Raw genomic sequence first — 23,633 nt, 5'->3', positions numbered from 1 at the left:
TTGGCGATATATTGTCACAATATTTGGCCATATACGAGGTGTGGCTAGAGAAAATAACAGACTGTTGTTAAAAAATCTTTTATTGGTTATTTTGTACAATATGAACATTATCCCCTTCAAAGTACCCCTTGTACTATCGATACACAGCTCCATATGAATCTTCCATTGCTGAAAATCATTTTCTGAAACCATGTTCATGACCTCCGTTGCTTTTGTTTTCACAGAATCTACGGTTGTAAATCTGTTTCCTTTCAGTGCTGATTTGACCTTTGGGAATAAAAAAAAGTCGCATGGAGCAAGATCCGGTGAATAGGGTGGATGTTCTAACACTGGGATCCCATGCTCGGCCAAAAAAGCCTTGACTGACAATGCCGTGTTGGAAGGAGCATTGTCCTGATGAAGAATCCATGACTTGCTGTTCCACAAATCAGGTCGTCGACTTCTTATTTGCTCACGAAGGGTCGTCAGCACCGTAATTTAATAATGTTGTTTGACAGTTTGACCTTCAGGTACCCAATTAACGTACACAATCCCATGGATGTCGAAATAAACAATCATCATGGCCTTGAATTTGGTTTGTTCATTTGAGCTTTCTTTTGTCATGGCAAACTCAGGCTCTTCCAATGCATTGATTGGAGCTTGGTTTCAGGATCGTAGGTGAAAAACCACGATTCGTCACAGGTTATCACTCTCTCTAAGAATGTAGGGTCTGTTTCAATGTTTGTTAAAATGTCACCACAAATGTTCACTCAAGTATCCTTTTGTTCCACTGTCAGGTTTCGTGGCACCAATTTTGAACACACTTTGTTCATGTTGAAACTTTCATGTAAAATCTGACGAACACTTTCTTTGTCCTTGTCAATTCCTGTTAATTCATCAATAACTCGAATACTCAAGCGACAATCTTTTCAAATCAATTCACTGACATTTGCCATGTTTAATTCCGTTTTTGAAGTGCAAGGACATCCATGATGCAAGTCATCCATGATCACTTCTTGTCCCTCTTTAAACCTTTGAAACCACTCGAACACTTGCGTGCGTGATAAGCACTCATCTCTGTACACTTCATTCAAAAAACCATAAGTTTCTATGGTGGATTTTCCGAGTTTCATAAGAAATTTCACATTGATACGCTGTTCTACTTTCACACTTAACATTTTTCCGACGGATCACAGATGTATGGTTCACTTTGTCGACAAGCTACTGTGGAACTGAGCAGCACACACTCTGGGCAATCACACAGTCGATATGCAGGATGTCACGTTATACGCTCATGCACCGCTTGACCTTGATGCACTTGCCATTTGTCGACAGCAACATCAATCCGTTTTTTTCTAGCCACACCTCATATATCATGTTGGCAATATATCATCACTAGAACCCGGAAGTTTGGCAAAATGCCTCTTTTTATTTACTGCATATATTGATAAAAATTTTCCGGATATACGTTTTTTTTATGTTGTTTCGAATGTTTTAGAAGCCTTTTCATTTTGCCTATTTGGGACCCCACTGCCTATTTTTAATTATAATGCCTTTTTCTGCCTTTTTCAATGAAATTTGACCTTTTTTTTTTTTAAAAAAAAATGTTGGCATTTATTTTTCTTCCGTTTATTACGTGAATAATTTTCGCCTTATTTAAGTAATATTGAACTCACGCATGTTTCAACATTGCTGAAGGAGAAAAGTGTGAGAAAAAATTATTTCATTCTCAGTTAGGATATTGCCTTTCGGTTAACATTTCCTTGTGCATGATTGACTGCTGAAGTGGAGAGGTTGATTTCGAACACAAAGAAGATATTTCTGAAATCTCCCTCTCGAACCCGAAAATTTCAGGAAGTTACGCCTCAGCTTAGTGTACCTCAGCAACCAGTCTTGACGAGATGGGGAACCTGGATATCAGCAGCTATATATTATGCTAACAACCTTGAAAAAGTTAGTGAGGTGATAGATGCTCTTCCAGAAAATGAAGCGGCTTCAATTCGTGAAGTGAAAAACTCCTGTGCTATTCAGAACTGAAGAATGAACTGTCGTTTATTTTTGCACATTATTGTGCATTGCCAGAGACAATTACAAAGCTAGAAAAAAGAGGCGAGACTCTTGTAGCATCCATGAAAATCTTCGAGGAATCTATGCAGCAGATGATGGAAGTGCCAGGAGAAAAGGGGTCAGCTGTTGCGGAAAAGTGCAAACGGGTAGTGAGTGCAAATAAGGACTTGAAACAATTGAAAACAATTTGTGATATTCTAAAAGATGAAAATGCTGTTACCAAAATGAGTCCAGCTACATTAGCTTGTTCTATGTATGCTCCAATAACTTCTGTCGAAGTAGAAAGATCATTTTCTATTATGAAAAACATTCTCTCTGACAGACGACTATCAATGAATGTTGAGAACTTAAAAAAACACCTTGTAGTTATGTGCAATCAAGACGGAGAAAATTGAAATGCTCTTCCCAATGTAGATTTTAACATGTTGCCAGAAATTATATATAAAAGTAAGCGACTTCCAAATGTGCAATTTTTTCGGTTTATTTTGCCTTTTTTTCATTTTTAGTGCCTATTTTCCACATTATAAATGCCTTTTTGCCTGCCTATTTTAACGAAAATAAATGCCTGAACTTCCAGGCTCTAATCATCACAATATGTTTGCAATATACGAGGTGTGACACAAAAAAAAACGTACTGGATTCATAAGTTCTGGTACTTACTGCATTAGTGCCTGTTGTGGCCATCACCTTCGAAGTAGTTCCCTTCAGCATTCACACACTTCTACATTCATTGCTGCCACTGTTGGTAACAAAACTGGAAGTCATTTTCTGTGAGTTCACATAGGAGGTCTGCCATTTTGGACTTGACTTCTTCAAATGAGTCAAAACGTGTTCCCTTGAGGCCAGACTTTAGTTTCGAGAAAAGTAAAAGTCACATGGTGCCAGATCTGGCAAGAAGGGGATGTTCCATGACAGTAATATTTTTACTCTCCAAAAATTGCTTGACAGACAGAGCCTTATGTGCCGATGCATTGTCCTGGTGCAAAATTGATGCATTTTTCCACAGTTTTCCGCATTCCCTTCAGTTTTTCATAAAGCCTGGTCAAAACCTCAATGTAGTAGTGCTGATTGACTGTACCCCCAGTAGGAACCCACTCAAACATTACAATTCCATGAATGTCAAAGAACAAAAGCAGCATTGCCTTAAATTTACAAGCGTGACATTCATGCTTTTTTTGGTCTTGGGGAACCAGGGCACTTCCACTGCACGGATTGCCACTTAGTCTCTGGGTCGTAGGTAAAAATTCTCATCGACAATGATTACTAATTCCAACAAGTCTAGTTCATTTTTGATGTATTGTATCATGTCCACACACAATTCTTGACGGCACTCTTTTTTGTTCCTGCGACAGCCATTTTCCACCACAGCACGATTACACATGTTCACGGAATGACGCCTCACTTGGAACTTCTAAGGTCAGGCGAGTCCACACTTCATGCAGACAGAGGGGAGGTATGATGCTTCAATACAACACTAATCAACTTACTGCAACTGCTTCCATTTATGAAATTGTGTCAGCGATATATCATCACTCTATTTGGTGATATATATCATGGAGACGATATATCATCAATATCATGATATGGAAAAAATATCATATCGTCTGAGATGATATTTTTGTTGACAATATATCACGATATCGAATTTCCAATATTGTCCATTCCTGACAGGATGGTGTCTGGATTTAGTTTTAAAAAAATGTTCAGCATTAATGGAACTCACGCAGGGTGGCTACTCACTCCTTGAATTCCGGAAATTATGCATGAATTATTGGCGCCGGGAATTATGCGGGAATTCTGCTTGAATTTTTCCCCGTAGACATGAAAAATTGCAACTTTTATTAATCCAAATCTTATTGAATTTATTACATATTTATTAATGCCTTAAGGCAAGTTTTTTGCAGTTTAGCTTTTATTTTTATCGACAAAGGAAAAGAAAAGAAATCTGCATGGAAAATAAAACAGAAATTTCTCAATCTGTTTGCTTTGTTAGTGTCCTTTGCAGAACAATCTATCTGACGAACGGAAGATTATTACAAGATATCTTGAAGTTGATAAGTAAATTTGAAATTCTTGTACTTTTATAATTTTTTTTCGTTCATTACTACATCTCGTAACATTTATGACTTGTGTGTAGTAGTATAAAAGTATATATTATAAACTCGAGAAATGATGAGCCCCCCTCAGGCAGATTTGCCCACACTTAAAACAAGCTCAACATGCCCATATGAGCTTTTTGCTCAAGTGTGGTACTCTGTCTAATCCAAGATTTTTGTAAAAATGTCCTTGGGAATTTCCTGTGAAATGATGAGCCCCCTCAGATTGATTTGGCTACACTTACAAAAGCTGCACCTGCCAGATTGTTGTCCATAAACTTGTCAAAAATATGCCCCTCTTGATATTTTTTGATATCTTAAGTATAGTGACTGCTATAGTGCCCTAGCATGTTTAGATTTCAAAATATTAACAATTCTGTTAATATTGCATTTTTCAGAAAATTCTATTTAAAAAAAATAGGCATTTACAGCTTAAGTATTGCATATATCAGGAAAATTATAGAGACATAAAATGTAGAGAATCATGCCTAGAATATGCCTACAAAATTTCAAGTCTCCAGTACTGATAGTTTTTGAAAAATCTCAAATTCAAAAAATTATCGATTTTTTAACAAAACTTCTAAACAGCCTCTAGATTTCAAATATGCAACCCCCATGCACCTATCTTGAAAAATAGGCAAGTTATTCAAGATCTAGAGAACAACAAGAGATTTTTGAAAAATTATAGAGATCAAAAAGTTGCATCTTGCCATGCCCAGGCCAAAGCAACAAACCCCATGTCTCTAGGATTCATGGTTCCAGAGATAATCAAAATTCAAAAAATTATCGATTTTTTAACAAAACTTCTAAACTTCAAATATGCAACCCCCATGCACCTATCTTGAAAAATAGGCAAGTTATTCAAGATCTAGAGAACAACAAGAGATTTTTGAAAAATTATAGAGATCAAAAAGTTGCATCTTGCCATGCCCAGGCCAAAGCAACAAACCCCATGTCTCTAGGATTCATGGTTCCAGAAATAATCAAAATTCAAAAAATTATCGATTTTTTCAAAATTTGAGTATGTTGCTCTGGGGAACATGCAGAGTCACCCCCAGGAATATAACTGGCCTAGGATCAAAACTAGTGAAAATTGCAAAAATAAAATAATCGATTTTTTCAAAATTTCAGTATGTTGCTCTGGGGGCCATGCAGAGTCACCCCCATAAATATACCTGTCCTAGGATCAAAACTAGTGACAGAATGCAGAAACAAAAATTATAATAGGGCTTGGATACAACAAGAAGGGCATTCTGCTGGCTTGTATACAGCTACCAGCCACTATATTTTTATTTTGAACACAGCACTTAAAACTAAGCCAAGATGCACACCCACCCACCCCCACCCACACCCACCCACATCCATACATATTTACTTCCCGGTACACTTCTATTGCATCATGTTGTGTAATATTATGCAATAAATTATTAGGCATGTGTTGTTTTCTGATTAATTGGTTATGACATAATGTGATGATGTGGTGTTTTCTGATTGGTTTAAATAAGCAAGGTTTCTATTGGCTCTATAAATCTATATAAGCCAGAGCACAGTGCAGATTCCTCACCTTTGCTGGATCGGCAGAGGAACCCACATCGCGGGGGATAGAACCTGAACAGGCTCCACCAAAGTATAGGAGACTTAGAAGCATATAATTTGGCGGAAAACCCAAGTAAGGTCATAGAAACAATATACACTGATGCAATAAAAGCCAATTTTTGGCAGGGGGGCCAAAGTGGTTCCTAAATACAAAATAATTAATATCTCAAGAACTAATTGACAGAGAGCTATGCAGTTTTTTTTATCTGCACTGAACCCAACTGATATTTTTTATTAAGCATAGAATTTTGATTTGAATCCCAAGAAATTTTATATAATAAACCAACAACAAAAATACCAAAACCAAAAATATTAACACACATACACACACACAAATCATACTGCTGAACCCAATTGATATTTTTTATTAAGTATAAAGTTTTGATTTGGACCCCAGGAAATCTTATATAATAAACAACAACAAAAATGCCAAATCAAAAATATTGTAATCAATGCAATAAAAATATATCCAGCCCCAATTGGCCAGGCACCAAAGGAATTGTGTTCTAGACAAATGCAGAACTCCCACTAAAATATGCCCTAAATGCCATAGAAAATATAGCATGGAATATATCACATATAAACATAAAGGTACTTGCTCTGCACAGTCATCAACATTGCCCCCACAACCATCTACATCTGGTCTGAAAAGGAAGCATGAAGCACCTGTTAATGCTAGAGCAGCAAAGCAGCCACGCTATGCACTACCTATCCATAGCAGTTTTAATGGCCAACTTAGGGATCACTGTTTTAAATCAGAGCCAAGATGTGGCATTAAGAATTTTTTGAACAGTATAAATCCTGATGTGCAGGTAATTCTAAATGCACAAAATGGCTCTTATAAGCTGTCCCTCAAATTGTTTACACAATATAAGAAATCAAATGGCACAAAATTTACACAGCCCCACATAACAGAAACTGTACCTGTATATTCAAATGCAAATTCAGACAAAATAATAAGCAGTTTGATAGATCAATTGAATATTAAACACTCTGAATTTGCAGCAAAAGAGTCTGGATGGAGCCTATGCGGTTCTCCACACAAGTTATATGTTAATATTTCTGAATTCAGCCCATTACAAGGATCTACATATCTGCCATTACCTGCCAATATTAAAAACAAAAGAGCCGTGGTTAATATAGAAAATAGTGATGAGAAATGCTTTTTGTGGTGTATTTTAGCTGCTTTGTTTCCAGTTTCAAGGAATCCTCAGAGAATAAGTTATTATAAACAGCATGAACATATTTTTAATGAAGCAATGAAGGGCTTAGAATATCCAATGTCTGTTCAGAATATTGATAAATTTGAAAAAAAGGCCCGGGATATCAATGGTAAACAATTATCTATTAATGTATTTATTTGTTCTACTGGCCGTGGCAATTGCTTGATAGCACCTCTCAGAATCAGTATATTTGATGATGATTCTGCTGTTCCGATTGATCTGCTCTTAATTGAAGGGGATGACACATATCATTACACGCTGATACATAATCTTGAAGCTTTAGTCAGAAAACAACTAGACAAATCCAATACAATATTCAAGTTGTGCAGAAGATGTTTGACTGTATTTGATGGTAAAAAAATAATAAATGGGGTTCGGGAAGTGAATGCAGAAATTGCTAAAAACAAGTTAATTGAGCATCTGAAATACTGTGGCAACCATAAACCTGTTCATATGGTAATGCCAATGCCAAGTGAAAATGCCAAATTCAAAAAGTTTGAAGCCTTGTTGGAACACCCAGCATATATAGTCTGTGATTTTGAATCAAATCTCAAACCCCTTGCATTCTGCAGCCCAGATCCTGATGAACCTTCAATTACATCATATCAATTACATGAACCTTCTAGTTTTTATTATGTTGTTGTACAGGATGGTGTGGTTAGTAAAGAAGATTTATACATGGGACCAGATGCCATCAAAGAATTTGCACATAGAATAGAAAATGAGTGCCATGACATAGCATCTAATGTCTTATTAAAATCAAAACCCATGTTGCCTTTAACAGAGAAACAGATTGAAGATTTCAACAATGCAGAAAAATGCCCGGTATGTGATTCTGAATTTTCAGATACAAATATCAAGGTACATCACCATTCTCATACAGATGGTAAATTCAAAATGGCTCTGTGTAATAGCTGTAATATTAAGATCCAGAGACCAAAATTTGTCCCAATATTTTGCCATGGTGCATCCAATTATGATTTCCATCATCTGATCAGGTACGAGGGGTTTAACAAGCAGAATTTAAATATTTTAGCAGAAAATAATGAGAAATATATTGCTATTAGAAAAATAATTAAAGTTAATGGTGTTCCTATTCACTTAAGATTTCTTGATTCCTACAGAATTCTGTCTGCTAGCCGGACTACACTGGCCACTCAATTATCTGATGATCAATTCAAAATTACATGTGCTTTGTTTCCAAATCAGGACCTGAAATTAATTAGGCGGAAGGGTGTATATCCATATGATTATGTTACAGATTTTTCTAAATTTGATGAGTGTTCTCTGCCACCACAACAAGAGTTTTACAGCAAAATCAGAGCATCTGGAATCACTGATGATGATTACCACCATGCCCAGTTGATGTGGAACAATTTAAAATGCCAGACATTTGGTGATTATCACAAGGCATATTTAAAACTTGATGTCACTCTCTTAGCTGATATACTTCAGGCATTTAGAAAATCTTCCATACAAAATTATAAGCTGGATCCAATGTATTTTTACAGTGCTCCGGGCCTAGCATGGTCTGCAATGTTTTTAAACACTAAAATGCAATTGGATCTGATCCAAGATCAGGATATGTATCTGTTTATGGAGCAATGTATAAGAGGAGGCATGGTGCAATGTTCTCAGAGATATGCCAGAGCAAATAACAAATATATTCCCGATTATGACCCAGCACTGCCATCAAATTATATACTGTATGTAGATGCCAACAGCCTGTATGGTTATGCTATGATGGATAAATTGCCATATGCAGGGCTTGAGTGGGTTGAAGATTTCAATATTGAAGATCTTAAGGATTTTGATGACAGTAACTATGGCCTGTTCTTAGAGGTTGATCTGACAATTCCTGATAATTTACACAACACATTTTCTGATCTGCCCCCAATTCCCGAGGTTCAGTGCTCACCTGGCTCTAAACAAAAGAAATTGATGATGACTCTAGAGCCAAAACAGGGTTATGTCATATATTACAAAAACCTCCAGTTCCTGATGAAACATGGTGTTCAAGTGACCAAAATTGGCAAAGTTTTGAGGTTCAGGCACTCAAGATGGTTGAAGCCATATATTGATACAAACACAGAGCTTCGAACATCTGCAATGAGCCAATTTGATAAGACCTTGTTTAAATTGATGGTAAATTCAGTGTATGGCAAAACAATTGAAAATGTCAGAAAACATATTGATGTTAAAATAATTACTGACCCCAGCCGGAGCAAAAAATTGATTGCAAAGCCTAATTTCAATTATAGAAGAATTTATGATGAAAATATGGCACTTTTCAACATGAAAAAAACAAAGATTAAGTTTGCTAAGCCTATTTATGTGGGGGCTGTGATATTGGAATTGGCCAAATTACATATGTTAAAATTGTATTATGATGTGTTGAAGCCTTTTTATAAGGATTGTGTAAAATTGATGTACATGGACACAGATAGTTTTGTTCTTGATATTCAAACAGAAGATGTTTATAAAGATATGTCCCAGCCTGAATTGTTTAAATACTTTGATACCAGTGAACATACAGAGATTCAACACCACAACAAAAAGATGCCTGGCAAGTTAAAAGATGAGACACTTGGTGATGTTATTGTGGCATTTGCTGGGTTAAGGGCCAAGATGTACAGTTTTGAAACATGTAGTGGTGTTGTTGCCAAAAAAGCCAAGGGCATTGGCAGAGTGACTGTAGACAAAGAGCTTGAATTTGAAGATTACAAAAATTGCCTCAAATCATGTAGCACAATCAGAACATCACAAAATAGAATTCAGAGTGTGGATCACTTGTTGACTAGCAATATTGTAAGAAAAGTGGCTCTGGACCCACATGATGATAAGAGATGTATTTTGTCATGTGGCATACATACTCTACCATGGGGTCATTGTGATTTGAAAAGTGGGAATCAATGCCCAATTACAGAGCATGATTTGAAATAAATAAACATGCCTATGAACTTATTTGGGTTCAAAAAACAGGCTATTATGGACCTGCCAACACCAGCACCCTCTTCTGATATAATATCTAAACTAAGTGCTTTGTTAATTATTCATCTGAACAGCATACTTACAGATGTTGATGATGAAACAGGTAAAACATTGTACATATTTAACAATAATTTAAATCATTACCAATTACCTGTAGGTGGACAATTACAATTTATTACAACCCCTGAGGGTAATGTCAAGATTTCAATAGGGAGAAATATTTATAGAATTAAGCACTCAAACATGGTTTCTGGCACTGTATATACTGTTTCTGCTGGTGACTGCTTATATATTGAGGTCCCGGGATCCTATGACAAGCTTATACCCTTTTTTATAGAATTAAGAATTAGATATTCAATAATAAATAACCGCTAAAACAAAAATGCCTAATGATATATTTGGCCATACAAGACATGAAGATCACAGTGATGAGATTTTGATGCTTGATGTCAGAGTCAAGAAATTAAGAAGTGATTTACAAGCTTTACAAACCACACTGAATGCCAGTCTTCAACTAGAAATTACAAATTTGCAATCACAATGCATGGACCCTCTTCTTAAAATTGATTCTGAACTCAAATTATTGCTTCAGAAATATACTGATTTGGACACATTGGATAATTTTCAAAGTTTAGAAGAGGCTGTAGCAGCTCTTCAAGCCAAATTTAAGACCCAGGCTACCAACTCTGAGCAATTGAAACAACAATTGGAAGAGCAAATAAATAATGTCCAGGCACAGCTCCAAACAATTGTCAAAAGCATAAAATCACAAGAAGATTTTGATCTAGTGATTTCCACTCTAAAAGAACAGATTCAATCTTTACAGATACCTAATCTGGACCCCTTGAACAATGTCATAGCCGAGGTTAAAGAACAAATTGAGACACTTGAAAATTTAACAACAACTTGCCATCTTCTGATGCTTTGAGTGCAATAACTCGGAGTGTTGCCAATATTAAGCTGCAACTTGCAACATATGAAGATTTTGGAAAAATTCAAAGTACCATAACCCATCTTGAGGGTACAATAGCAGCAGTGCAAAATGATTTGACAAATGTACAAGAAACTCTAGAATCCCGATTGCCTGGGATTGTAGATACCCTTGTCAGTGTCCAGCAACAGATCACAAAGCTTGAAAACCTCAACACTGAATCTGAGCTATCTCATTTTCATCACTTGATCGATGATATCCAAACAAAGCTTGAAATTTTACAACAATCAACACCCACTCAGGCAGATATAGCCCTGCTCCAAGATGCTATGCGTGGTGTGGTTGATGCTTCTGAATTAAATGATGTGAAATTGACACTTGAATCTTTGCAAAATACTGTATCAAATCTGCCTACATCACAGGAACTTAAAAATATTAAGAGAGCTGTGAATCGCATATTGAAATCAGAAGATATCAAGAATATCCAGACAGAGATCAAACAACTTACTCAGACAGTGGCCACTCTACCAACCAATCAACATATTAATGAACTGCATGCCCTGTTTGAGGATATCAGAAGACAGGTCCATGATCTTACTGCTCAAAATTCAAAATTGGCAGTTGTTGAAAATTTACAGCAAATTGTAGCTAATACCAAGCAACAGCTAGGGACCATGGAATCCAATCAAGCAAATGCTTTGTCTGTTTTTGCCACCCAGCTACAAGAAATTGTGCAACAATACAAGAAACTTGTTGTGGACATAAAAATCAAGCCAGGCCATGATGATGTTGTTAGGACCATCAATGAGCACCTTGAATCTGTAACAAGCAGATTGCTTACAGCAGAAAAAGAAATAACAGGCATAATCGAGAATCCTAAACATACAGTAATTCTTGAATTGTACAGTATCCCCAACAAAGAATATGATTCACCATTTACACCAGGAGGCAAAATATATATGCTGTCCCCTGCACAATTTTATTACCAGTTTTTTGTTGGGGGCACACTTAGACCAATCAAAATCAAATATTGGCTACAACCACAGGCACACCACTACCCTACCTTATCAATAACAAATGCTGATAATAAACCAAAAATCACCAGTGTAGAATTGGAGGATTTTACAGACCCCAATACATTAGAAACATCTTATGCTGAAGATGATGGCTCTCTGGAATTTCATATACAAATAGGAGACAAATTATATTTAGAAAATCCTGTAGTATCAGCTGCTGAACACCCCATAGTTGCAATATTCTTGTTTTCATATTATGTCTAGACAAATTATTGTTGATGAATTACACAGACAAGCCAGACATAATTTTAAGAGATTGCCAGTAGTCACAAAAGGCATAGATGATTTATGGCAGAGTGACTTGATTGAGATGGCAAGTGGACAGCTGAAAAACTTAGACAAAATCAACAAGGGCTACAAGTATCTACTCACTGTAATAGATACATTTTCAAAATTTGCCTGGGCTGTGCCACTCAAATCCAAGACTGGAGCATGTGTTACAGAAGCCTTCAGGACAATCATCAATCAGAGTGGAAGATCACCGCGCTATTTGCAAACAGATAATGGCAAAGAATTTTATAATTCAGTGTTTCAACAATTTATTAAAAGCCAGTCAATACAACATTATTCGAGTTACAGTGATCTCAAGGCCTCAATTGTAGAGAGATTCAACAAAACCCTAAAAAATCTTATGTATAAACAATTTACACTTCAAGGTAATTATAAATGGATTAATATTCTTCCAGAACTTCTACAAAAATATAACAACTCGGTCCATTCAACAATCAACATGAAACCCTCTGAAGTAACTTCATCTGATGAGCAAAAATTGATCAGTACTGTTTATTATCCTAAATATCAGCCAACAACAAGAAAAGCCAAATACAAGGTGGGTGATCAAGTAAGAATCAGCAAATATAAGCACTTATTCAAAAGAGGCTTTACAAGAAACTGGAGCACTGAATTATTTACAGTGGTTCAAGTTAAACCTGGGACCCTTAACACATATATAATAAAAGACCACCGAGGAGAAATTCTCAAAGGCAGGTTCTATGAAGAAGAACTCACCAAAACTAAACAGCCTGACACATATCTCATAGAAAAAATCATCCGCAGAAAAGGCAACAAGTTATTTGTCAAATGGCTAGGACTTCCAGAACACAGCTGGATCGAGGCAAACAAAGTGATAATATGAACACCTGGGATGTTATAAAGAGGCTGCCAGAACCTGAACAGCAGATTAAGAGAAATGGCAAGTTGCTACCTGATAATATTAGATGTCTTATTGTTGGGCCATCGGCTTGTGGTAAAACTACACTAATGATTGATAATTTTTTATTGGCACCCAACTGGTTAGACTGGAAAAACAGGCACTTGTATGTCTTCTCTAAGAGCTTGGAACAATTAAAATATCAGCAGCTGATGAAGCTATATGATGGACTGGATATAGCCACTTTTGAACCAGATGTTAAGCCACTCCATGAATGTCTCTATAATTCTGTTGTTGTGTTTGATGACATTATACTGGATAATCAAAACAAGGTTAGAAATTTCTTTACACAGGGCCGACACAAAAACATTGATTGCTTCTACCTGGCACAGACTTTTTCTAAAATACCGAAGCAGCTGATCCGAGACAACAGCAATTTTATATGTCTGTTTCATCAAGACCATACCAACCTCAAACATATGCATGATGAATATGTAGGTGGGGACCTGAGCTACAATGATTTTTCCAAGTTTTGCAGTAGGTGCTGGAACCAGGATAGTTATGGGTTTGTCACAATTGATATGACAAGAACACCTAATACTGGTAAATATAGAAATAAAATGAACAATTTTCTAGACATTGAAACATATATAAATAACCATGAAAAGGCCAATCATTGATGATCTTAAATTAAGAGATTATCTTGTAAAAAGATTTAAGGGATGGAAATCAGAGAACCGAGGAATCTATGAAAAACACAAACAAACAGAACAGCCTATTATTGATGCTATTAGTGAATTAGGTAAAAATATCAAAACTGTTACAGAGCAAAATCAAAATTTGATCACAGAGCTTGTACCTGTAGCTGCAAGGAACATATTAGATTATCCAATCACCCCACTTTCTAGTATTCATACACCTAGTCCTGTTGCTCCTCGAAGAATTGAAGCTAGTCTGGATCCTATTGAATTGGGTCTTCTTGCTCAAAAATATTTAAGCACACCTAAAGACAACAAAGATGAGGTTTTTGGCTTATATGCTGACACAGAGCGTGATGGTAGCATCATACGTAGAATTGGCAATTTCAGAGTAACATTTATGGGAGATGATCTGATTGTTTATTCAGAATCTCGTCTCGGAGAAAGAGGTGCTTTTGTTAAGTATCCCGGAACACCTGGATTGTGGGAACTGATGACTAGGAAAAGGCCTGGCAGCTATACAGATCAAGATTATGAGCATTACAAAGAAATATTAATAAAATCAGATGCTCTATACCAGAACAATGATCCCACACAAAAAAGAGTCAAGTCTAGCAGTGGAGCAAAATATAACAACTTAATCAAGCCCATATGGTCACAAATCAAGACAGGTAGTGGAATCAAACAATACAACACCCTGCCCAAAGAATTTGTGTGGGTTGATGATGTCAGGAAACTTGTAGATAGGTTATTGGTGATAGCTGGGGAGGAAAATGCTGGCAACCACAATTTTTACAATGAAAAGGTTGGAATTATGGACATGATAAGCACCAAATTGTCTAATTTTATAGTGAATGACACTAAGGGGATTGGATATCTTATAAAAATTATTAATACTCTACCACCTAAATTTTGGAATATTTCTGAGGGTAGGGGGCTGGTTAATGACATTATAAACATGCTGCCATTTGAACTACACCTTCCAGGCTATCAGTATTGTGGTCCAGGCACAAAATTGGACCATAGATTAAACAGAGGTGATCCTGGTGTTAATCCCCTAGATGCTGCTTGTAGAGACCATGACATAGCATACAACACACATTCTGATCTTGACAAGAGACATGTTGCAGACAAGAAATTAGAAGAGGCTGCATTTGGTATATTTGTAAGCAAAGATGCTTCTTTAAGTGAAAAAATAGCAGCATTGGGGACCACCATAGCTATGAACACCAAACAAAAACTGGGGTGGGGTTTGTGAATATATATATAATAAACCTACAATGAAGGCCAAGGGTGTTATGTATCAAATACCTTATGCAGGTCTTAAATCTCTTAAAACTATTGATAGTCTTTTAACCAAAAAGCAGCGCAAGAAAAAAAGCTCTTGTCTTGCAAAGGGCCATGGTATGAAATTGTTACTTAGTACCCCTCAATTAAAAAAATTACAGCAATCCAGGAAAAAATCACATGTGGGTGGATTTATATTTACTATCCCGGCCATCTTAGCTGCTCTCGGGGCTGTTGGGAGCTTGGCTGGGGGATCAGCTGCCATAGCAAAAACAGTAATAGATGCCAAGAAGAATAGGGCAGAATTAGATGAATTGAAGCGCCATAACCTGGCCATGGAGAAACAAGGCAAAGGTGTTAAGAGAGCCATGAATAAGTTTAAAAAAAACAAGAGCCGCTTACAAACCAAGATATTGAAGCTTTAATCAAGCCACTGGGCATCAAACATTTTAGAGGTGTGTACATGTCTGATTCTTTACCAGAACAACCACTCAACAAAGAGTGTGGCATAGTTAATTTGGATAAGTACAAAAATCAGGGCACTCACTGGATCTGTTATCTTAAATATTTAAAAAATAAGGCATTTGTGTTTGATTCATTTGGAGGTGTTCCACCTGAAAATTTAATAAAATATCTAAATTCAGCTAATCTTTATTACAATAATGCCCGTGTTCAAAATTTCAAAGATGTTAATTGCGGACATTTGTGTTTATCTGTTCTTAGATATATGTCTCAAATAAATAAACCATCAATTGAAAATTTTCAAAAAGCCCTGTGGTATCTGAAACATCATGGGGGTATTCCATCTCACCAGCCAAAATTCAATATTGAAACTCAGATTACATGATGATATAGTGTATCCCAAAACAATAGCTCTCAGAGCATTTTATGGCATGTACTTGATCCCTAATATTACACACCACAACAACACAATTGCAGTAGGGGATCAAAAAATTGTCATCACTCCAGGGCAATATAATCTATCTACTCTAAATGCTCAGTTACCCAGAGGTATAGTATTAACTCAAAATTCTGTCACTCACAGAGTAGAGATTGTATCTGCTACAGAAACAGTGGATCTGGGTACTATAGGAGAGCTGTTAGGATTTGAGAACAACACAAAACTTGAAGCGGCCATCAAACACACTGCTATTAATATACCTAAATTCTTAGCCATAGAAACTCTGAATATTCACTGTAATGTGGCCGAGGGTATGATCACCAAATCAAATGGCATAGGCACTCACAAACAAACTGGCATCATTGCAACATTTAAACCTAATTCTGAATTCATGGAGCCCATCATCTACACTCCATCCCCAACATTATATTTTCCTGTGTGCCATAATAGAATAGATTACATTGAGTTGATGGTCACTAATGAAAAAGAAGAATTAGTTGATTTTGCAGGAGCCACAACAACTGCAATCATAGAAATTAATATTTAAATAAAAATACATACAAAAAAAAATGGAAAATATTGAGAGTTATGAGCTACAATCATTCCCCCCAAACAGGAGGACATTTGCAAATTTAAATCAACCCAACACAGAGATTGAGGTTGATCTTGATGTAGGGGATGGCTTTATACACCCCCTCAGAGCAGATCTATACATCAAATTTGATGTTGTAAAGCTCGATGGTACAGATTATCCGGCTAATTCAAATATAAGATTGGTAGACAATTTTGTGCCACATCTGTTCTCTGAAATTGAGATCAGAAAACATGGTGTTGTTATAAACAGAGTAGATTATCCCGGCATTACCTCCACAGCTTTGGCCACACTAAAATTATCCAAAACCGAGGCTTCTTACTACAAACTAGGTGGATTTGAGGCTGGTGATAAAATTATATCTAAGAGCCACACAGTGCTATTCCCCATGCGCCTGTTGCCAGGATTCTTCTCAGATTACAAAGATATTATGTGGAAGGGTGGTTTAAGAATCACATTTAGAAGAGCTGCCAATGATAATAATGCTTTGATGAGGTACAGTGCAATAAACTCTACAGGGGAAGCTCTGCCTAATACCCTACCTGATGAAGGCAAATGCCTTATTCAGACTATGGAGCTAAGAATGCCAGTTGTTGAATATGAAGCCAGTTATGCTCTTAAATACAAAGCAGATATAATAAAAAATCCACAGGTTCCTTTACAATTTTATACATATCAATGTGTACAGAAACCTGCCACTGGTACTTATTATGAGTTTGATGCTACAAATTCATTCTCCAGTATACAATATGACATGCCAGATTTTGTGGTGGTACTGTTTCAGACTGGAAGACACAATAATCAGGAAAAAAAAATCCAAGTAAATTTGATAACTGCAACATCAAGAACATATATCTTAAAAATGGCAGAAATGAGGTATTCCCTAGAGAAAATTATAATTTAGACATGTCCAAGGATGATTTTCTTAAATTATATGAAGCATTTACAGCATACAAAAGGGTCACTACTGGCAATACTGACATGTATTACACACCAGATGAATTCAAAGCACAGAGACCCATGTTTGTCATCAACACTTCAAAAAGGAAACAAGTTGTGGTAAATGACAGGACAAACATTAAAATTATCTGTGAATTCCACGAAACACTCCCTGATGACACCATATGTAGTGTTATTCTTATAGGTGAAAAATCATATGTTTATGATGTAAGAAATGAGAGAGTCACAGAGCAATTCTAGAAGAATTACATTATCTTAATACTAAATATACAAGTTGAGCCTGGTGCCCAATTGAACTTAAACCGGAAGTGGACCGGAAGTAAATATGTGTAGGTGTGTATGTGGGTGGGTGTGGGTGGGTGTATCTTGGCTTAGTTTTAGGTGTGGGCAAAAAAAATATCAAAAGGGGCATATTTTTGACAAGTTTATGGACAACAATCTGGCAGGTGCAGCTTTTGTAAGTGTAGCCAAATCAATCTGAGGGGGCTCATCATTTCACAGGAAATTCCCGAGGACATTTTTACAAAAATCTTGGATTAGACAGAGTACCACACTTGAGCAAAAAGCTCATATGGGCATGTTGAGCTTGTTTTAAGTGTGGGCAAATCTGCGTGAGGGGGGCTCATCATTTCTCGAGTTTATAATATATACTTTTATACTACTGTGTATGTAGATGAATTTCTAGTCTGAGTATGCGAAATGGCAAATGTAAAAATCCGCACCTTAAATAAATTTTTTTGATTGAATTTGAATGAATTTTTGGATACATTGGAATTGCACAGACGGTTTATATTGTTAATGTATTTGTGTCTGTGTGGGAGGGGGTGTGGTGAGAGGCAGTAATATGTAAAGCTGAAATACAGAAAACACATGCTTGTGCCCTTGAAAAACAGGAATTATACTTGAATTTTATTATGGTCCTAGAGTAGCCACCCTGTCACGCAACCATCGAAATGAGACAGTTTAAGAAAGTGATAGTGAAGGAAAAGAATGGCAGAGGGTTCTTTGTGTTGGTGAAACCCCATTAGTTAAACCCCCTCGCCCAAAGGCATCCTCCCTCCACTCCTCTTTCTCTGGCATGGGCAGATCGTGTTACCACAAGTAAGGTGATTGTTTACCTGTGCTGTTTGGGGTGTTTATTCAACAGAGGCGACATTGAAGCTGAGATGAAAACTAGAAAGATGATGGGAGGAAGCAAAGTGATACACAGTCAAGGTAGAGAAATTATTCTCAATGTTCATAAGTTTATGAAGGAAGAAGCTGTCAGTGGTCTTGCATTGAATGTTAAACAAGTGCAAAAACGTGTTTCCGCATCTATTGGTGTATCAGTAAGTACTTTGAAATGCATCTTAAAGGAAAATAAGCAATTCATTATCATTGATATGTTTTTGAATTATTAATTGCTAATGTAAGTATTTTTTATGAGACAACAGTATATAGCCTTTGCTATTTTCAGGTCTGGCAGAATTGTAACTTACGCAAATTGCAACACTGCTCCTATGAGTCACTTGTCATCTTCCACAGATGACAAACATTTCCCATTTTGCGCATGCCAAAGCTCTGGCTAAACCAAATGCACTGTATATGTATTGTGACTTGCATGATGCAGGTTCTTGATTATACATTTTGGATAAAATTTGGTGGCGAATATGACCATCTGACTCCAACACCAAAGAAAGAGTTGTAAATCAAGTATGATTTACAAGCAGGGTTTGAGAGGAATATTGATGCACATAACATGGCATGTTTGCTCTGACAGTGTAATACTGAGTGGGAAGATAGTTTGCTTTTCAAAGTGTTTGAAATAGAAGTAAATGTTCTTCATATGAGCCTGCATAATCAATCAAATTGTTAAAAGATAATGAAACAGTTTATATGGTCAAGGTAATGTGCTATGAAGCCAGAGGCTCCAGTTCTAATGCTGGTCAGGCATGGATGCATGATTGTGTTTATTCTACCACAGGTGGTGAGATCCGCTCTCCACCAAGTCTGGGGGGAAAATGACAACAACAAAATTCAGATCAACATGGATCCTTTATAGTTGCTGTTATATAACAGTGTTAGATGGAAGTCTTGTCTGCCTAAATTTGTAATTTTTTGAATTAATTAAAGATAGACAAGTGGAATATGCAATAACTTAGGCTGTCCTTCACCAAAAATGTGGAATATCTAAACATACACATAGTAACAAAATGAACATCAAAAAATTGTGCATGTGCTTATAATTCAAATTAAATAAGTTACCTGCAAATAAATTAATTTTTAATCAATTATTACTGTTGAATTATAAACGACAGGGTACTTGGTTTTACAACCAAACAAAATTATGGTCTCTTAATGGGTATTATAATTTTACCTTTTAGAAATGGTTTATTTTTCACAAAAAAAAAAATCATTTCACTTTTTAATGCTCCCCAGAGTTGTTAAAATAAAATACGGTGCTTACCCAATGTAACTCTCATTAATATTTTCTTGTGACCTGTTTCAATGAAAACAAAATTAAGAGTTTGTTTTTTATTTCAGTGGAGTCTCTCCCAGCTCAGAGAAGTTCATCTCCGAAGGTATAATTTGAGAAGGAGTGCACTGGAATTTTTTTTAACAGATCAAACAAATTACTTCCTCAATTTCAATACAAAGGTTAGAACATTATCTTATTTTAAATCGAGTGTAAAGAGTTATTAAATTTATCTGAGTATGTTATAACACTGATTTCTGCATGACAGTGATACACAGGATACAATGGTTGAACTAAAATAATACGTTTCTGATCAAAATATTTAAAAAGAAATTAGTAATAGGTAGGTAATATGTTGATCATGACTGTAGTTACATGTGTAATGAATATTAATTTCCCGCACAGTGTCCATGTTGTCTGAAGCATCATGCTTTAGGCTCGGCCTACGGGATGCATTCTGGTTTGAGTCTCCTGGGGGAAGTGTTTCAAGTTTTCTCATGAAATTTCGGCCAGTGTATGGGAAATTGAGGAACAATGAATGAGTAGTGTAACCTGGTCATGGAAAACCTACAAGAACGACTGGGGATTTGTCGTTCTGACCACACTTCACCCCGTAACTGGTTGGATGATCGGCCACCTCTGCTGAGGCATGTGGGAGTGAGGCCAGCAGTCGGTAGGTAGTCCATGGCTCTCAAGGGCTCTTGTTCCATGAGTTATAAAATGAATATTAATTAATTGGAGCATAAAGTTATTCTTTATGTCTGCAGACCATTCTTGTGACATTCTTGCAAAGGTTGTTACAGATGCTGTTGCTTTTATGCTACAACTTTCAACTTCAATGGTACCATTTGCTAAATTTATTGAAGATTTTGTTACTGCATTGCATATTGGCAACTTATGCATCCTACTGAGCCATATAGGCATGGTTGTAATTAAATTTGTGATTTGTTCTGCAGATCCTCTTTATTTGCATGTTTTTCAAGCCCATTTGACAGTCTGGGCCTCTAGGAGCATAGGTAGGATCCCAGGTTCTATCCCTAGCTATGACACATTTTAGTGATTCACATCCTGATTTATGTGCAACCACACATCGAGATAAGTTAAATTTTTCATATCTGACAGCTATTAAAATTTAGCAATGAATTCAGATCTTGATGCTGCAGAGTCTGTGACCTGACAGGATATTGGTCAGTTACTTTCCATAGAATACAGGATGTACACAATGAACCTCTGGGATTTTGAAGTGATGGGAAATTAAAACGAACACACCTGCACATTTTTTGGTAATTTTATTGCAAAGAGCAACTCAAAAGGTCACACTTCTATGTGAGCACCTTTAGTGACACGAAGAATGTCCAGCCGGTATTCCACTTCATGCCACGTGCACTGCAGCACGTCGTCAGGGATGGTATCAATGGCAGCAACTATTCCAACATGTTCAGATAATTGTCAGAGCGAACAGTGTCTTCATGAAAGAAAAATGGGCCTACAATCTTGTTATGCATCAATCCGCACCAAACGTTCAGTTTCGGGCTGTCCCTGATGTCTTTTTGGGCTTGTCATCCACTTTAATTTCTTGACAAATCTGAACTTTGTACACGTACAGACAGAGCAATTTTCGTAGCACTTTATGAACTGTTGAAGGAGGCATTTACAGTTCTCTTGCGGCTTGCCTGATCGACTTCTGCAGGCTGCGGACGAAAACATCACAAACTTGCTCAACTGTCTCCTTGGAGACACATGGCGTTCCTGCCACTGGCTTCTTCAACATGCTTCCCGTTTCCAGGAAACTTCTGTACCATGCCTTGATGCTCTTGTCCATTGGCGGCATTTTGTTAAAGACACGCCGAAACTTACACTGCACCGTAACAATTGATTTTGACTTCGCAAACCATACCACAGTGTGTGCTTTCTCACAAAAGCAATGACAACGCTGCTAAGTATGACGCACGTGAACTAAAAAAAGAAAAAAAACACACACACAAAAATGAGGGTATATGGCACCAAATTCAAAAGACTGGATTGTCATAACTTTATTTTGTGATTTTTAACGTTGCGACAAACCCTAGAGGTTTATCGTGTACACCCTGTATGTTAGGCTGAAATAAGTTATGAAAAAGGATGCTGTTGTGTATTCTTGGAAAAGGGTGATGAAGATACCAACATACCAACACATAATTCTCACCAGTTTACAAAATTCTTGGAAATTTCTGTAAAGAGGCATCACAATAGTCAGTAACAATCAAGTGTATTGTAATTACAATAATAGTCACACTCATTTATTCTTAAACATATGTCTCCTGCTCCCTTACTTTGTACAAGAAAAGTTATAATTACACAATGTGTTGTTATATTTTGCAGAATTTGTTCTCAGTCTTCATTTCTATAATTCATGACTAAAATCATACTCTTTTTGGATCAACATTAAATTGAAATTATACAGGTTGTCTATCAGTCTGGAAAATTTGGAAAAGTCAGAGAATTTACTTTTCTGGAAAATTCATGGAAATGTCTGGGAAATGTAGTATTTTTCTGGAAATATTAACATTTTTGTTGCAGTGCAGTAGGGCATTGCATGTAGGTATGGTGCACCCCTCCTATGTTGTTTCTACTGGAAAGATATGAATGCATACCAAATTTTAAGTCATTTTGTGATGTTTTGACCCCTGCCCAACACGATTAACTGATTTAGTTTATTAATCATCGTTTTCCTACACTAAAATCATGACAAAAATGTTTGCAATATAAGACAGTTTATTATACAGAGAAGACAAACTACATACCAGGTGGTTATAATTAAAGTGACAGTGTTCAGAGTGGTACAGCACGGGCTGTAATGAGAGTAGCAGTCTGAAACTTCGTAGATATGATAATGAAGCAATGCGCTCGCGAATTATGCAAAAAAAAAAAAAAAATAGTTCCAATTCTCGCCACCAGGGTAAAAAATGGCGCTGTAAGCAGTCAAAACGCGGAATTTTCCGTAACTCTGACGTCGAAGTCGGTGACATTGCCTAACCATTGTGTGAGCTCCCTGGTTGTTGTTGGTGACGCTTGTTGCTTTTTTTTTTCCTTTAGTGATGTGAATGTTCGCCGAACATTAAAAGTTTGATTTTTCCCATGTAAAAAGCAATGGCTATTGCACTGCACTGCTAGTGAAGTTGTTTTACCAGAATGGGAGCAATAGTAACGCTGCACTGCGGAAATGGGCTGAAGATGATGAAGAAATTCGAGGAAACAGGTGAATTGGGTGTTGCACCAGGGAGAGGAAGGCGGCTCATCCCCGTGGAAGTTGTGGACGAAGTTGCTGTAGCTGTAGCTGACCGTGCAGCACATGCCTCAACTTCTGCAACCAGTGCTAGAGCTGTGGCACGTGAATTGTCACTCCCCTGGTCAACAGTTCGCAAGGTATTGCGGTGCATTTTACACTGGTATTCCTACAAGATTCAAATTGTGCACCAATTGAAACCCCAAGATATTCCACAACGCCGTGAGTTTGCCCATCGGTTTTTGGCACGCATGGAAGTGGATGACATGTGGCCGGGGAATATTCTGTGGACTGACGAGGCGCATTTTACTCTGGTCGGTACAGTGAATACTCAGAACTGTCGCATATGGGGTTCCACTCGTCCAC

General features: G+C 36.8%; 1 protein-coding gene across 4 annotated transcripts in view; it reads left to right on the top strand.

Moving 5' to 3' along the window:
- The window catches only part of LOC146000511 (neurobeachin-like protein 1), a 723,922-nt gene that overhangs the window by 634,264 nt on the left and 66,025 nt on the right, over window positions 1-23,633 (top strand). For all 4 annotated transcript variants that reach the window (XM_083138250.1, XM_083138253.1, XM_083138251.1 and 1 more), the window contains one exon: window positions 20,071-20,184. In XM_083138250.1, coding sequence (XP_082994376.1) covers window positions 20,071-20,184 — 114 coding nt within the window. The remainder of the gene's footprint in view (window positions 1-20,070; window positions 20,185-23,633) is intronic.

This window comes from Lepisma saccharinum, chromosome 16, assembly GCF_977018435.1.
Source record: "Lepisma saccharinum chromosome 16, izLepSacc3.1, whole genome shotgun sequence".
Lineage (NCBI taxonomy): Eukaryota > Metazoa > Arthropoda > Insecta > Zygentoma > Lepismatidae > Lepisma > Lepisma saccharinum.
This window is presented reverse-complemented; position numbering and strand designations above follow the sequence as displayed.